General features: G+C 45.0%; 2 protein-coding genes across 2 annotated transcripts; both read right to left on the reverse strand.

The window, feature by feature from the left end:
* Window positions 1-2,837: 2,837 nt before the first annotated feature.
* On the reverse strand, window positions 2,838-11,443 carry LOC127308661 (protein argonaute 1C). Its single transcript, XM_051339552.1, has 23 exons — window positions 11,128-11,443; window positions 8,836-9,443; window positions 8,520-8,728; window positions 8,271-8,420; window positions 8,046-8,179; window positions 7,769-7,878; window positions 7,048-7,154; window positions 6,804-6,942; window positions 6,527-6,643; window positions 6,315-6,422; window positions 6,161-6,232; window positions 5,321-5,443; window positions 4,995-5,160; window positions 4,770-4,891; window positions 4,548-4,685; window positions 4,298-4,440; window positions 4,161-4,223; window positions 4,008-4,071; window positions 3,785-3,920; window positions 3,630-3,703; window positions 3,445-3,539; window positions 3,341-3,372; window positions 2,838-3,230 (listed from the first exon to the last, which is right to left on the reverse strand). The coding sequence occupies exons 1-23, from the start codon at window positions 11,426-11,428 to the stop codon at window positions 3,016-3,018; spliced, it is 3,426 nt and encodes a 1,141-aa protein (XP_051195512.1). The 5' UTR covers window positions 11,429-11,443; the 3' UTR covers window positions 2,838-3,015.
* Window positions 11,444-11,729: 286 nt separating this feature from the next.
* Window positions 11,730-16,428, reverse strand: LOC127308660 (protein ACCUMULATION AND REPLICATION OF CHLOROPLASTS 6, chloroplastic). The gene is made up of 7 exons (XM_051339551.2): window positions 16,044-16,428; window positions 15,510-15,740; window positions 15,178-15,402; window positions 14,066-14,326; window positions 13,088-13,961; window positions 12,565-12,695; window positions 11,730-12,286 (listed from the first exon to the last, which is right to left on the reverse strand). The coding sequence occupies exons 1-7, from the start codon at window positions 16,323-16,325 to the stop codon at window positions 11,993-11,995; spliced, it is 2,298 nt and encodes a 765-aa protein (XP_051195511.1). The 5' UTR covers window positions 16,326-16,428; the 3' UTR covers window positions 11,730-11,992.

A 16,428-nucleotide genomic window follows, 5' to 3' on the forward strand; every position in this document is an offset into this window, starting at 1 on the left:
GCCATATGCACCATCGTCATGCATTTCATACTATCTTGATTGACACTAATGGTGATGTGCACAAGACATGGAACATCATGATGGATGATGTGTTCCTCTACCATGCACACACGCTTTTTGTTTTCTCTTTTGTGTGTATAGGTACCCGAATGACAACTTCCACCGCTACGGAGCATGAGCTCATGAAACGCGCAATTGAGAGCTACCCCAACAAGGACGAGATACATGATCCAACCCATGGGATTCACACCAAAGGGTATGTTCCCAAACGCCTTCGCCCTCGTGTGTTTCCGGCTTGTCTTGTCGAGCTTCCGGTTTGGACCAATGCCTCGTCACCTCTTTTGCTTCTTTTGCAACATATCTTGACACATCTTGTTGGCACAATGGTTGTTGTATGTCTTGATGTTATCATCATACACTCCGAGAATCTCAAGGACCATGTCATACATGTGAGAGACACCTTATGCATCTTGTGCCACATGTCACTCATAAAGTTGCTCTTCTTTGGATTTCTCATTTCACCTTTGGCAATTGAAATGGATTCTTTGACACTTGAGGATACTCATACTCGGCTCACGCCAACCATACTTTCCCAAGCGAGAAGTTTCCATCTCTTTGCCATTGCACATAACAATTTTGCCCAAAATTTTGCCGCCGCTACTTGCCTTTTGATTGTTCCATTTGTTTGGGACAATGCTACACATCACATTTTTGACACTTTACAAAGGAAACATTTACATGCACAAATTTTTGCCATACCATATTTTGGATACATCGACACTCTTTTGGTTCCCATTTTTGCCAAATGCCTCTTGGAGAAACGACTTGATGCTTCGTATTTGATTGAGAGCCTCTTGTTCGCCGATCACAAAATTGGCATCCACAAGATTTCCATTTGCAAGTTGTTTTTCCCCAAGCTCTTCTTCGACCGCGACTTTATCCCTCTACCACAACATGGGACAACCGTCATGGACTACACCGTCGGTGAGGAGGAACAAGAGTCGAGGACGACTCTTCCCCAAGGGGGGGGGGGGAGATGATGTAGCCCCGCCTATCGTCGAAACTACATCATGGCCAACGTTTCCCCCAAGAGAACCAATGACCCGAGACCGAGTGAAGTCCATACATGATAAGGTGAATTCACTCCTCTCTACACTTGAACTCGACATAACCTTGGACGGATTGCTACCTCATATCTATGTCTATGTGTCATTAGGTATCAATCTCGCCAAGGACCCAAAGGAAGCGTCAAGGAGCCGAGGAGAGGGAAGCTACATGGTTCATGGAAGAAGAAGGGAAGACCGAAGAGAAGAAGGAGAAACGCTCCAGCCGCCAGCCACGACAAGGCCGGCATCGCCGCCCACCCGCCGGCAGATCGCGGTGGCGCACCCGACATCGCGCTTTCTGACGCCGGCATCGCGGCCCAACTCTTGAAGACGCCACGGAGACCAAAGGCCGCACTGCCGCCCCATCTTCCCCAAGATCGCGGCCCCAACGGCACTGCCGCCACGAGCACGCCGGCACTGCCGGCCCCTCCGAAGCCAACCTCATCTGAACCGTCTATTTGCATCCTATGGCTATGTTTATTCTGTGCAAATGACTAAGTTACCCCTGCTCCGGACCTGAGGCTATATATACCTCTCTCCCCACCTCATTTAGGTTTAGACAAGATTAGGCTTAGACTACATGAGCTTTGTCTCCCTAGAACTATGTTCTTTGTATCAAGGCACTCTTGAGTGATTTCTACTCTTCATGGATGATTCAATGCTACCCCTCTCTCATCCAAGTTCTAGTTGAGATCTCCTCACCAATCTCCCACTTGTTAGATTCTACCCAAGGGTCTCTCTAAGAAGTGGTTCTATTGGCTTGGTCTAACCTACCAAGGGAGTAAATTTGGTTTGTGTTGGGCTGTGTGTGTGTGTGTTCTTATTTGGATCTTGTGTTCTTCATCCTCTTCCCCCTCAATCACCCACTCACTTGGTCAAATTCGTGGGATCTGGGCACACCCTAGCCCTTAGGCCACATCACCCCATCTCCTGGCCGACGGCACCATTGCCTAGGGCTACTGCATCGGTCCTTTGGCCCAACGACCGGTTAGGGTCAACCCTAATTGCAATTTACTCTTTTAATCAACTACCATTCTCAAATCCTTGAAAAACCAAACAAAACATGAGATTATTCTAATATGGATCATCCCATCCACAAAATGTGGACCATCCCGTCCCGTACATGTAGTCCATCAACCAAACACACATTCAAAGTTGACATGTAGTCCATCAACCAAACGCACCTTCAAAGTTGGGTGGGGGAGGACAGTGAAGCAAAAGTGAGGTCTGAATCTGTTCGTGGCTGTCGGGCAGTGGGACGATCCGCTGCGGTTCTTTGGCGACGGGACGATCCGATGCGGGTTCTTGCCAGGGGTCATGCCCGGCACGGCGGCACGTACCCCATCAGGCTATCATCCTCGCCACCGTCTCGTTCTCCTCTAGAGCCGTCTGCCCGCACTGCTCGAGGAACATGATCCGCCGCCACTGCTGCTCGTCATCCCATGTCTGCTGGCCGTCGTCGTCCATGTCGAGAAGAGGCAGTGGGTTATGTCGATTCCTACTAGCAGGTTATATATGCAGTCTCGTCTCCTCGATTGTGCCTTGTTACATTCTGCTCCATCGGAGCCTGAGTGTGATTCTAGCTCTAGGAGACAAATCGTCCCTTGTGCTTCAAATGCCAGCTTACCGCTTGGCTGCTGGTGTCCAGCGCCTCCTGTCACCCCATCTCAGGAAAACATTAGTACCGTAAAGTGAGCTTAACTATTTAAGCAAGCTAAACGGGGTGGCATATACTCCAAAACATAGTTTGCAACATAGAGTACACAAGTACATGGTAATTAAGCCAACATAGTACAGCGCACGCGCATTGCAGCGGGCGGATTATTAGTGCTAGTCTCTCCACATAGTTGCAATGACAAGAGGCAACCAACATAAGAACCATTTAAGCTCGACCTTCGCAGTCCTAGCATCAGCAGTAGAACATGACGTTCTTCATACTATCCTTCATAGCTGGAAGAGGCCTAACAGCTGCGCCTGGTGTCCTGGTACTGCGTGATGTCGACGAACCAGACGGCGGTCCACGTCCTCCAGGCCCACTCGTTGCAGAGCCGCTGTCAGAGGTCTCGGGATCCATGTAGAAACGGGCACGGAAAGCGGCCAGATGAGCATAATATGCAGGTGGAACTGCAATGGAGAAAAATATGGCTTCAGTAAGGAGACAGGATATTTAGAACTTTTCACCCTAAATAATACGGCAGAACTTTGAGAATAATCCCCAGAAGAAGGTAACTTACCAATTGACACCGAACGAGTGCACCTTGCATAGCTGTACAAGTTTTTGATAGAAGTTAGAAATGAAATTTCATTAGAGATATTTCACCAAAGAAAAGGGTCTTACGTGTAGCAGAGGTTGTTGGTAAGTGTCTGCAATCCATCAGCGGTGAAGTTGTTTTCATCCCACAAGACGTGATAATGTGCGGGGCGGCTGGTGCCCTAGGGACAGAGGACATTGCATAGATTTGTTTGTTGGACTCTAAGATCACAAAAAGCCAGATTCAGATGTAAGCAAATTCTGGTGTTTACCTTGATGCCAGCATGGCTGCACAAGTAGAAGTCGAACTCAGTCGGATGACAGATCTTCGAATCTACAACGGTACCTTCAGATGTAGAGCATGGGGTAAGCGTCATTGTTGAAAATATAGCAGCAATATGTGCTGTGAGTTGTTTATACGATTTACCGGGGATTATGTTCCCGCTCCCGTCCACCGAATTCCGATCGTTGTGATTGTGCGCGAATAATCTAGTGTGGTGGCGCTTCTGAACCACGATGAAAGTCACGTTTGGTTGGTAGTTCGCCTCCAGGGAGGCGCATGCCTGAGTGACACACAATGAGATCAGGATTTAATCGAAACATCACCTGAATACGAACAAAGAAAGAACTGGATAAAGTAGATAATTTACTTTTCGTATCGCCTGGAGTTCGAACAGAAGAACTTGGTAAAACTGTCCCTCGCTAACGCCATCCCTGGTAAAAAAAAGGTAAATAAGGTCAGGCTTTAGTGAAAGAAGGCAACAGAAGACCTGCTGGTGTGCTCTTATTGGGTACAAACAAACCTGTAAAATATTATACGCTGGGGCTTCTGACCGGTTGATTTTTTGAAGGATATAAGTAGCTCCCTGCATTTTTGCAAAGTAATGAATTGTTTGAGATGTTCATTGTGGAAGAATTGTTAAATAAATTGCCGGTGTACCTAATCATGCCACCATTGACTGTTCCCCTCTGTGGATCTTGCCAGACCTTGTACAGATCCTCTATCAACTCTTGCCGGTGCGCCTGAGCAGAAACTAACCCAGCATACCTTGTGACCTCAGGCCAATCTTGGGAGGCTACAACCTACAAGAAAACAATAGAATGACTGCTTAGCAAACTACCAGAAATCTTTTCAGACACAGTCAAGACTGGAGAACAGGTAATCATGTACTATTAATATTTTTACTTACAGCAGCAATTGAGGGACTACTGTCCTCTCCAGGATGAGGATGGGTCACATCAGCACCAAATATAATTGTAGGTCTGTCGGTGACCAGAGGAATCCGCCTCGACAGTGCATCCACCAGTACGGTGTTCCTACCGCCCACCTAACAAAATTAAGCGATAGCAAGTTAAGGAAGATAGAACAAAATGCAAATTGCATGAAATTGTTTTGCTCATGGCGCACTAACCTTGACGTTTATCTTGAGCGCAAGATTTGCATGAATCTGTTTGTTCATTTTGAACACCTGCTTCGCACAGCAGCATTGCGAAACTATTCCGAGATCTATTTCACACACACGTTTCAGATCACCTAGCATGAGACGAAGAGAGAAGTAAATGTAACAAAGAACATGATCTGCACAACAACAGTGAGAATACACAGTAAACATAGGAAGGTTGCATTTCTCAGATACCATAAAGTGAGCCATTGTTATCAGGTAGGATCCCGATAAGCAAATCAAGCTCCCGGCGCTGGGGTCCAAGAATGTTCATTGCATCATGGTACCTAGCTTTAAGAGCTCGCTCCACTTGATCAGGACGTGCATAGAGAGGTGGAAGAACAGGCTCCAGAGCAAAGTCCTATCACGATGATACATGATACTGTTACAGTTGCAGAAGACTAGATGAAGATTGAAGTATAAAGCCTACGATTCATGTTGATGCTTTTATATATGGATCTTGGTGTGATTCTTTCATGCTAATATGCACATTTTGCAGGAAGCGTGTCAAGAATACTTGCCATTCCTGAGTTTTGGCACATCAGAGCAAGTTCATGGCAGAAGCCACGAACAAGACTTTCCTGCACATTACGGGCAAAATTGATACACATCCAGCTTCTGACTTTGCCACCATTTACCATTTTCTGGATAAGAAAAATGAAAAAGGACATTAAAGATCCATGAAGAATAAAGAAATATATACATGTATTAGGTTAATGAAATTTAGATAGCATTGAAAATCAGTCGACTTCCACGACCAAAAAAAATCAGACGGCAACTGGATGATGTTGGACATAAATATATGGACTTCAAGGAAAAAAAAATCAACTGTCATAGAAAGCTGTTTTCTCAATGCTCAATTGTCGTATTATGCAGCTCAACAGAAAAGACATGCAAAGTCTTCTGACTTCCGTTTGGTAAAGTTAAAATGGAGAAAAGTAAGATATAAGTACATCAGAACCAGGAGCAGCTGAGGCCAAACTTTCTATCCGGAATTCTACTTATCATGCAGCTTGCCAATATCACAAAAGATGCAGGGTGCAAAGTGTGTTGTACCTAGGATATACAATACTGTTTCTGCAGAAAGTTGCTAACGCACAACTAGGCTACAGGTTATTTATTTCATCCTGCGGTTAGTCTGATTAGCACAATTATTCCCATCTTTGGTTGGTTTAACTTTTAGTTCCATTTCGGTTATTTCCATATATTAGAGATAAAGCCGCTTTAGAGTTGAGGCAGGCAAATGTCGAAAAAAAGAGTTGAGGCAGGCAATAATTAAGCAAATAAAGATAAAAGGTAGTCTTTGTTCCCAAAGCAAAAGATGAGCGAACTTCCTGGGCAGAAGATGTTTGTGAGGTTACCTTGTTCAGCATATTCCATTGACCAACTCTAGGTAAGCAATCCTTTTCTCTACCAGTCTCGTTGTACTTAAGCTGCATTAAAAGAAGAGCTATATCGAAGTCGTACTTAAGCTGATAACAGCGAGCAAAAGTTACAAAAAATGGTTCCACCTACCCGTGGAGCTGGTAAAATACGCGCCTCCACTGATGCCATACGGTCACTAATGTTAATGCCAAACTCTTTCGCATAAGGATCGTCCTGATAGGCATTATATTTAACCATCTGTGTTCCAAAGAAAGAAAACGAAAATAGAGGGAAGAGTTATACTGAAGTTGCACAAACAATTGTAGAAACACATCAGACATGGAAAAGAAGATATTTCTTGCCTGAATTATATCACGCTCCCGATCACGTGGGCGCTGGCATGTCACATCCAAGAGAGCTCTTATCTGATTCTGATTTAATCGCTTGGAGTATCTCTGTCCTTCCACTATTTTGCAGACCTGAATAAGCTCAACAATAATCAGCAGTTATCCAAGTGAAAATAGTTTCAATATATGATGCATGCATTTAAGCATGGACAGTTGCACACTGAGTTAGGAGTCATGTTGCGGAAATTAATCACAAAAAAGATAGGAGAGATTGGTTTGACACATTGTTTACCTCCATAGGCAAGTAATTTGGACGCTTCTGATTGCCAACCTGAAGGCAAGGAAGGTAAGTGTGTTGGATGGCAAAACCGTATGTCTCTTGAAAGTATTGTACAACTGACTTTACTGTACCCCCTTCATCAACAGGAAAACTGCGGCATGAAAAACACGTCAAGCTTGTCAGCGAATATGGAAATAAATCTTAAGGTTTCATTTGGTAAACAGCTTCTAAAAATATGAAAACAATTTTTCCGTACGTTAGCTCTCGTGTTGACTGAGTTGTCAGACCAGATATCCTGTACTTTCTTCGCATATTCCCGCGGTGAGTAACTTCCACCTTTACTCCTCTAAGTGCCTTCTTAATCTATGGTGTGAGTATACAACAGGAGCACACAAATAAAATTGTGGAAGTATAAGTTAGTACTGACATGAAGATCTGACGAAAATCCCATGTCTATCAAGAAAAACCTTAAAACTCTTTCAAGGTATGAGTTGCACGTGTATGCTTCTATTTCAAAATAACCCATGAAAAGAATGTATTTGCAAACAGATCGGTACAACAGTTCTGATATACAGTTTATCTAACAGTTCGGGTTAGAAAAATAAACCAGTATATTCAGTCATAGTCCCGTGTGTTGGATGGAAAAGCATTATCTCGGTTACATGGGACAAGTAACTTCAGTCAGAGAATATGGTACTATATCTAAGATAAAATTTCCGTACTCCTACCAAGTTCATGACATCGCAGACCCCACCACCACACACACACAAATCTCCGTTTCCTTATATATTGCATGGAAGGTAGATTACAATCTTATTTTCTTAATGAAAGACTGAAGCAGAGTATGTATACCAAAAAAAACGCAATAAATGGCCATGGTAGAAGAATCTTAAGCTTTGGAAAAGCAGGCATTGAGCATATTTCAGCTCAAAATCCACATTTTGATCTTAAAAAAAAAGTTAGTTTAGTAAGAATACCTTCACACGGTCAGAGTCTGAGAGGGGTCTCGAATGAATGTTAGAACTCAATAGTTGCGCGATATAATCAATTACAGGTAATGGCTCAATAAAAGCTGTCGCTGACATATCTGGAAAAGCACAACAAAAAGGAAATTTAGGATAAGTAAATACATTCTCTCTCAAATGGAACAGAAAAACCCAAAGCAATAAAACCATGCAGAACATAATCCAACATGACAATCTCAGTGGTGAGATTCTTTCGTGTGTGAGACACTAGAGGAGGGAGAGCCTTTACCAATATTGAGTGACAAGCCCATCTGAGTAGGTCGAATGCTCTGGTAGAACCCACGCCAGCTTTCTAATCCATCACCAAGGCGTTGCCTACTGCCCAGATCTGGTGAAAAGAACGACCTTCCAAATGGCATATATCTGTGGGGAAAAACAATTTGAAAAACAAATTGATCTTCATGTCTTAAACGGCCACTTCTGAATATAACTAGCACAGGCACGTCGTTGCTACCTTGTGGAGGGTAGCTCTCGCAGCACAATATCAAGGACTTGCAATGCCTCTTGAGGAGCTTCTGCATGCCTCGCAGCTAAAAACATTCCAAGGCGATGAAGGTCGGCCCGTGCAGCGAATTTGATCACGACCGTAAAATTCCTTTGCCGCCTAAATCAAAATAAAGCAGAACAGTTCAAGAACCCTGAACACAAAAAAGAACACTGAATACATACGGCCAGGAAACCGTACTGTTGAGGAAAGGCTGACCTCTGGGAACCAGAGCCATCATCGTCATCAAGTAATGTGATCTGAAATTCTTTGGAAGTAAAAGGCAGTGGGCCTGCTGTGTACAAGCTTTTCCTACCATCATATGCCGGCAGCCTCCCACCCAGATAAGATGCCCTGTGCAGATTTACCAGCTCCTTGATCACAGCTCTGCTGACGATTCGCGAGGTAACTTCCGGAGTGATTGAAACCTGTTCAACATCAGAGATCAAGACGCATAATTTTAGCAAGACAGGAAAGACACATGTGGCTCACAAGAGAGTGCTATCTTTAATAATGGGAATAAACATAAACATACATCGTACTGATGGAGATCCTTGTCCGGCAGCTGGGCGATGAAATGGTTGGCCTTCACCAGGCACCTTGTGCCGACGCTACCCTTCCCCGGCCGCAGGGGAAACCGCATCGCCTTGCTCGATGATGGAACAGCCGACACGGTAACCGAGGTGGACTCAGGTCGCACAGCCACCTGTTTGCTGCCCTGTCCAAGCTCGACAGGCGGATCTTCTTGTGCTGCTGGCTCCGAAGGGCCTGCCAGCATCTGCGAAGCTCGTAGCGGAGGCTCACTCGATGCCTCCATTGCTTGGCGCAGCTCGGGAGCTAGACGGCCCAACGGTCCAGCACCATCCCCATGCGCGCCTCTACCGTCACTCGGATACTGTTGCGGCGGCCTTCCGCCAATGGCACGTCCGCGGCCAGCGTCCTCTCCGGCGCGACCCCTCGGCTGCTGCGGTGGGGCCGCACCGCCTTGCCCCTGGTTACCTTGTTGAGGTGCCTGCGGTGGGAATATGGCGACATGGCCACGGCCACGGCCACCTCTGCCTCCGGGGTGTGGAGCCTGTGAGCCCTCACCGGTACCAGCACCAGGATGCTGCTGTCTTCCCCTCCTTGACCCCATGAGAGGGACTACAAAAGATGAGCAAAGGTCAATCAAGTATCTTCTCTATTTTTGCCCAAGAAATGCATATTGTCTATTTTCTTCCCACACAAGCAAAGTATGTAATAAATTCAGAGAATCAATGGTAATAATATCGGCGAACAATACATGAGCTGTCCACAAGCAGGCCAAGAAACGATATTTACTCCTCTAAATACAGGTCGCGAAAAAGAAAAGTAATCAATGCAGGAAATTTGTAACCATGGTTGTCAGTATCCCGATAGTATCGTAGTATCTTACGATTTTACGATACTACTGTAGCCAATCAATACGTATCTATCTTAATTTGCTAGTATCTTACTCGTATCCCCGATACGTATCATGATATCTTTAGTATCCCCGATACGTATCATGATATCTTTTTTTAAATATGGACACAATGTTGTGGCAAGCTGAAGAGTAAAAAATTGGTCTGTAGTCTCAAGGCTAACTAAGTATTTAAACAGTACAACGTTAATAAGTTTGGGCGAGATGAGTTTAAAAAGGAGTTTGTATGTGCAAGAAAGCAGTCAACTAGCAATTTGTTTGCACCAATTGTCAAGCATATATAGTCTTCTGTTTTGCGCACTCGTAATTAGTTATGTTTGGATCATGCATTGGACGAGTCGGCCTATATTTACATTACTTAAATACATCAATACTCTATCAAAGACATCAAATATACTCAAAATTCAAATTAAATGTTAAATTTATTTGAGGTATGTTATTACTAATATAAACATATATTTTAATTGAAATAAAAATCTCATAGTATCGTGATACTACTGCTGACAAGAAAACGATACTGCCTGCCTAGTATTTCGATACTGACAGCCTTGTTTGTAACAACTTGACGAGTTCTTGGTGGCAACGACTTGATATGTTACGAGGATCCAAATTATTTTCAAAGGGCCGCTAATAAACGCTGACGCGAGTGTGTGGGGATTAGGCTGCGTTCAGGGCTTTGTTACAATGCGCGTCAAGAAACCAGTCTGTACCCAGGGATGAATTTGGATGTATAGCCAGCCTGCTGCGCTAATCACTTCCTTTTTATCCGTTCTTCTACTTGCAATTTCTCACCTCCTACTAAAAATTCAGCTGATATATGTAGAAGGACAGATAAAAATCCAACTCCTAGCTAGGCTGACATGTCTAGAAGAAGAACAAACAAATCTAAAAAAACAGAGGGAGGAGAAGAAGATCAGAATCACCAAAAGAAAAGAGTGACGCTAATCCCTTCCTTTTCAGTACTCCCTCCGGTCCAAAACATTTTTAGTACTCACTCCGGTCCAAAATACTTGTCCCAAAAAATGCATGTATCTAGACTAGACGTGTTCTATTTTGTAGATTCGCTCATTTCTGGACAAGTGTTCTGGATCGGAGGGAGTACTAATTTTTTCATGCGCTTGCAGTTTCTCAACTCTTACTGGAGTGCTAAAAATAGTAACACGTGTGCTACACTACTGTATCGGTTGCCGTATGCGGAAGAAGAGACGAATCTAAAAGCAGGGGGAGGAGAAAGACGAGCAGAACCATCGATTCTCGATCGACGGTGAAGCTCTGACGGGCTAGTTCACGAATTCATTCGGTCGTTCATGGAACCAAGAAAGGAACAGAACGGAACAGGGGAGGCGAGATGCATGGGCGCGTGCGTGAGAGGAAGGCATGGGTTACCTGCGACCGAATCGGGAGAAGAGCTCGCGGCCGGCCGGCCGGCCAGCGATCGAATCGACGACGAGGGAGGTGGTCTGCTCTCGCTCGGTACGGAGGGAGAGGGAGAGGGGAAAGCGATAGGGCGAACTGAAGTTGCTGGTGGCGAGCGGCTCCCTCCAAGAAGACGACGACGACAAGGGAGTGGCACGTGGGGCCCGCACCGTTCCGTCCTCACATGCCTCTCTATTTCTTTTGCATTGCAGGATGGGACGTGAGGATGCTGAGATGGGTCGTACGTGGCGCCTTCTCCGTTATCGGCCATCCCTCCAGCCTGGCATGCATATCCCTTTCGGCCGTGCTTGGAGAGTCCAAGTTCTTTGATTTGATTTATTTTTGAAATAATCTCCCATATATGTTTTGAAAATAAAAGTACAGGATGTGGGATTACAAACATGACATGATCTTGCTGTGACATTAGTTTTGTCTTTAGCAATTGTGTGTTTTTCAAACTTAGGTACTACTCTTATTACAATGCTTTGGTACCTTGGTGGTACTACTAGAATTCTCAACGATTCCATCCTTTGTCATGAAACACTGTGATCATAGCTAGGATCAGTGCAATATTTAAGAATATATCAATCACTTAAGAAGGTCAAAGATTTTCCGGTTTAGAAATCCAGCAATTCATTTTCTCTTTTATCTCCACTGATCTATAGCCTAACAACAAACGGAATCAAACACCGGAAGAGAGAGAAAAAAAGGTCATCACTGATAACATCAGACTAACCAAAAATATCAGTCTTCCAAGACTGAAAATAGCCTACACTGCTTATTTACACAAGAAAAAAAAAAACGAAATTAGGAAGGTCGCTGCACATCGAATGTTCTAAGACTTGAGGACCGCGCCTTCGGTTATCTTCCACCCTCCTGATTTGGTGAAGGCCATCTCATACCGGGTGGTGTACTTCGTGTCGTACGAATCGTTGTTCTTTGAGTCGGTTATATCAGTGAGCCGGCCTGCCTCCTCGATTGTTGCCTCCACGCTCGCCCGCCGTCCGTCCAGGGAGATGGTGATGCTGTCGATCGTCACGTCGGACAGCGTGTAGTCCCAGAACCAGCCATGCTGCTCGATCTCTGCGGCTCGGTCCGTCCATACCTTTAGCATGTTGCCAGCAAGAACCTGTTGGAATTGGGGGAATCAGTTCCGGTTACAAGCAGAAGGTTGAGATAAGTTCGCAGTGGAAATAACTCTGGGGAAATTATGCTGTGACTATGGAAATACCGAGACAATGGAAGTGCTAAAACACTAGCCAAGCAAGAAGGGTTACTACCACGCAAGTATACTCATGAGCAGTGAACAAGCTGACATAAATGATTATGCAAAGTGTCTCTGGCTACATAAGGGAGCTCACGAGTGCAAGTACAAATCAATAACCCGGTCAAAGTTTTGAACCTTACCTCTTGCAATGACGCGACAGAATGATCCGATCCCAAGGCCTTGGATTTGATACTCTGCCACTTGCGCACAATATCTTCTGCCAACTTTGCATCCATTCTAGGAATATGTATTGACTCGTCGAATGCATCATCTTCAATAGACAAATATGAAGGGTTATATTAGGCACAGAACTGGTACATGTATTATGGTTTCAGAAACAAATTTAGAAATGGATCGAAATTTTGGCACATAACTCTGTCAAAAACATCAACATAAAGCTGCTATCCGAAAATGTAATTCATTAGACATCAAGCATGGCCAGTAAACACATGGTTTTGTTTTATTAGTCGAAACAAAGCTGCTATCCGGAAATGTAATTCATTAGACATCAAGCATGGCCAGTAATAAACACATGGGAGGTTTTGTTTTATTAATCGAAACAAAGCTGCTTTCCAAAAATGTAATTCATTAGACATCAAGCATGGCCAGTAAACACATGGGAGGTTTTGTCTTATTAGTTGAAAGTAAAGAGTGTCTCCTTACCATCAACTGAGTCAACAACATTAGCAACTGCCACGGCCTCGTGCTCGCTCCTGATAGCTGGGAGCACCCTCTTACGAGGCATGTACTTGAGGCCTATTACTGCCAGCAGACCAGACAATGCACCAGCAGAGACAATCTTCAAGGCCGCATTTTTGGAATCATGTATGTCAAATCCCATAACTTTTTTCAGATCAAATTTCTCAAGAGAACCCTCAAGATCATTGTCAGGATTTTCCATGGCTGAAAGATCTAGCTGTTCTATCAATGGAAAAATCTTGCTGAATGCTTGGAGAGCACTTGATTTGACGGTACCAAGAGCAGCTGTAGCTTGAGCTCCGAGTTTTGCTATAGCGGCAGCAGCAGCCAAATGAGAAGCACCACCACCTTCCATCATTTCTAGGTAGCTTAAAACTTTTGGGTCATCATAGTAGTCTCCAAGTCTGAACTGCATACCTCGAGTATCTCTGCTCCTAGGGAAAACCTCTGAGACAAGCCAAGTCTCCAAAAGCTTACACAGCCCTGGAAGAAGATCATTCTCTTGGTCGATGCTAGAGTTGTTCACAATAAACTCTACAATTTTGGGGTCTCTATGTGGTGAGGATTCATTATCAATTGCAAGCCAAATTCTGCAGTTGGTAATATCTCCCACAAGCAATGAGCAGAGTGCCCTTTCCAATGCAAGATCCATCTCGTTATCATAAGCATATTGAGAACCTATATTGAACTTCTGGAGCTGTTCGAAAAGATCATCTGCCATCATGATGAGCTCTGGCCTTTTACTTACAATTGCTTGAGCAACATTTGCGAGTGCCACACTGTAGATTTCGAACCACTCAGGTGGTATGCTATTCGGAGTTTTTGAAAAGAAATCCATCTACGGTTTGTAATGCAAAATGAATCAATACATTTCTGAAAAAATTGTCACAGCAACATGAACAGGCTACTGCCTTGTGAATTTTTTTATATATAAATACGAACCTGCTCAGCCGACGTCATCTGCAAAAAGGCCTCATTCATGTAAGCTTCACGAGAAAATCCTCCTCCAACAGTAGCAATACCTCCTCTACCAACACTCCATAAAATGTTTCTCACACCTCGAAGACCTTCTTGGCGTTTATTCCGATGTTTTTCATCAAGAGGAAGGGCAAGAAGCTCCAAAACACAACGAGGTGTGATCTCCTCCAAAGTTTCATCAATCTGTGACAGCAGATCAGGTGCGAGATTGCTTGCCCCATCCTCCTAAAGGAAGACATATCTGTTACTACTGAATCCAGAACATCTATTTTAGCAACATACAGCATATGCATTTCAAGCTGGTCTTCACATATTTAAATAATTCTATACATTCAAATATCGTCCCAGTGAAAATATAAAATGAAAATATCGTCTTTTATTGAGTGCCCTTTTGTACAATTTGATCTTGTAGTGTAGACTTCTTCTACATTCATCATACTCCTTATATAATGAGTAGGATCTGTCCCTGCGCTTCTCCGAGCAGGAAAAATGGTGACAAATTAAATAATCACTATACGTTAATTTTCTCATTTATTTACTGTAATAGCAAAGGCATCTATGACATTAGTATCAAGGTCAATGAAATTGAAAGGCACCTCTGAGTTCAAAAGGGAAATGAGAAATTTAAAGCCTTTTAGGTATTACTATCTTACAATGTTGTTATAACTAATTTTAATGCAATATTGGGGAACGAGAAAAAATGTATCATTCATATAGGTAATCAGTGTTATTGTCAGCTGGGTGCAAACTTAGGATACACTATAGTAAGACAAAACCGGGTAATCTCAAGAAAGCATGGAAGCAAGACTTTTGACAAATCGAAACAAAAGGAAATCACATACAGAAATACTTAAGTTTTTGTAAGGGGACTTACCGAGCCAAATAAGATAAGAAATAATACTCAGCACTAGCACCAAATAGATAAATACATATTATATACAGCAGTAAAAGAACAGAAATTATGTTTTCACCCAATTCAACATATGACAGTAAGATTAATAAAAAAACTGTTTGTGTAAAGGCAACCATAGACAAGTTAAATCTGCATTCAATGTACGATGGTGTAAATAACTAACCTGCAAGAGCTTGAGGGCCCTTTCAAGCACCTCGCAGCAGAAAATCACATCTGGAGGGCTTGCCGCCATTGAATCCCTCGACAGGTCCACATAAGCCAGAGCCATTGCTAGCACCACATCCTGCTTGAACTGTTTGGGCGGGCGATCCTCCAGTAACTGCTCCCCAACTGCGAGCACCGCCTGTGCCTCCCCAGCCTCTTGAAGGGCGCACAGCACACCGGGAACCTGCTCGACAAGCCACTCAATTTAAGCAGAGACCAATCGTATCCCTAACTTAATTTGAAATCCTACAAGAGCCAAGCGCGCAAACTCTGCTGCCCCTACCACCTCACCTTGTCCCAAGCAACATCCAACGTAAGCGCCGCATCGCGGTTCTCAGAAAGCGCGCGGTCGTACTCCGTGCGGGAGCTCTGGTCCGTGAGAGTGTCGTGGGCGACCTGCAGTATCTGCCGGCGGCCGACGAGCGTGTCCGTGCTGTAACCGTACTGCGGCGGCTTGGCTGTCCGCGCCTCGAACGCCCTCCTGACACCGTCGCCGAGGAAGTGGGGCTCTGCGCCCAGGACCTGAGCAGGGACCAAATCATCATTTCCGAAAGGTTTCCACCCAATGCATGCAGTAGTTCGTGCAGCAGGTAAGGGGGCATTCGTTTTATGGGGTTGGAGGGGACAGTAATAACCTAGAAAACGAGGCTTGGGGGTGGAATTTCTAAAAGGGGAATTGTTGGAGCTACGGCATTTGTTAAGGCAGACTATCATCACATTTCAAGCATAATGGAGTATTTCTCATCTATCAGATGTGCATTCTGAGGAGGACCTAGGAGGAGATTGCACGAGATGCCCGTGAGGCGGTGTTGTACGGGGCCTAACCTTGTAGAAGTCGACTTGGAGGGGGAGAGATCGGTCGGCGGCGTCGGGGAAGAGCGGGACGAAGGGGGACGCGGAGGCGGGGGCCGCGGACGGAGGCTCGGGCGCGGCGGAGGCGGCGGGGAGGAGGTGGAAGTCGGCGAAGAGGCGGTCGGCCCAGCGGCTGGCGGCGCGGCAGGCGATGGTGTGAGGGTGTGGCGGTGGCAGCCTGCGGCGCGGGCGCGGGAGGGAGAAGGCGAGCGGCGCGGAGTTGGGGCGCGCGAGGAGGTTGTGGAAGCCCTCCATTGCCGGCGGCGGCGGCGGCGGAAAGGGAGGGGTTTAGAAGGGGAGCCCGCGGCTGTTGCTGTTGTCGCTGTCGTTCCGTGCTCTGTTGCGTGATCTGGATACA

Source organism: Lolium perenne, chromosome 6, assembly GCF_019359855.2.
Source record: "Lolium perenne isolate Kyuss_39 chromosome 6, Kyuss_2.0, whole genome shotgun sequence".
NCBI classification, from domain to species: Eukaryota; Viridiplantae; Streptophyta; class Magnoliopsida; order Poales; family Poaceae; genus Lolium; species Lolium perenne.

Coding starts and splice junctions, on each gene's coding strand:
- LOC127308660 (XM_051339551.2), bottom strand. CDS start 16,325: ATGGAGGGCTTCCACAACCTCCTCGCGCGCCCCAACTCCGCGCCGCTC. Junction 15,741..16,043: donor TCCAAGTCGACTTCTACAAG/GTTAGGCCCCGT, acceptor GTCCCTGCTCAG/GTCCTGGGCGCAGAGCCCCA. Junction 13,962..14,065: donor AGATGACGTCGGCTGAGCAG/GTTCGTATTTAT, acceptor TACAAACCGTAG/ATGGATTTCTTTTCAAAAAC.
- LOC127308661 (XM_051339552.1), bottom strand. CDS start 11,428: ATGGCCGATAACGGAGAAGGCGCCACGTACGACCCATCTCAGCATCCT. Junction 8,180..8,270: donor CGAGAGCTACCCTCCACAAG/GTAGCAACGACG, acceptor TTTTCCCCACAG/ATATATGCCATTTGGAAGGT. Junction 4,892..4,994: donor TAACAATGGCTCACTTTATG/GTATCTGAGAAA, acceptor GTCTCATGCTAG/GTGATCTGAAACGTGTGTGT.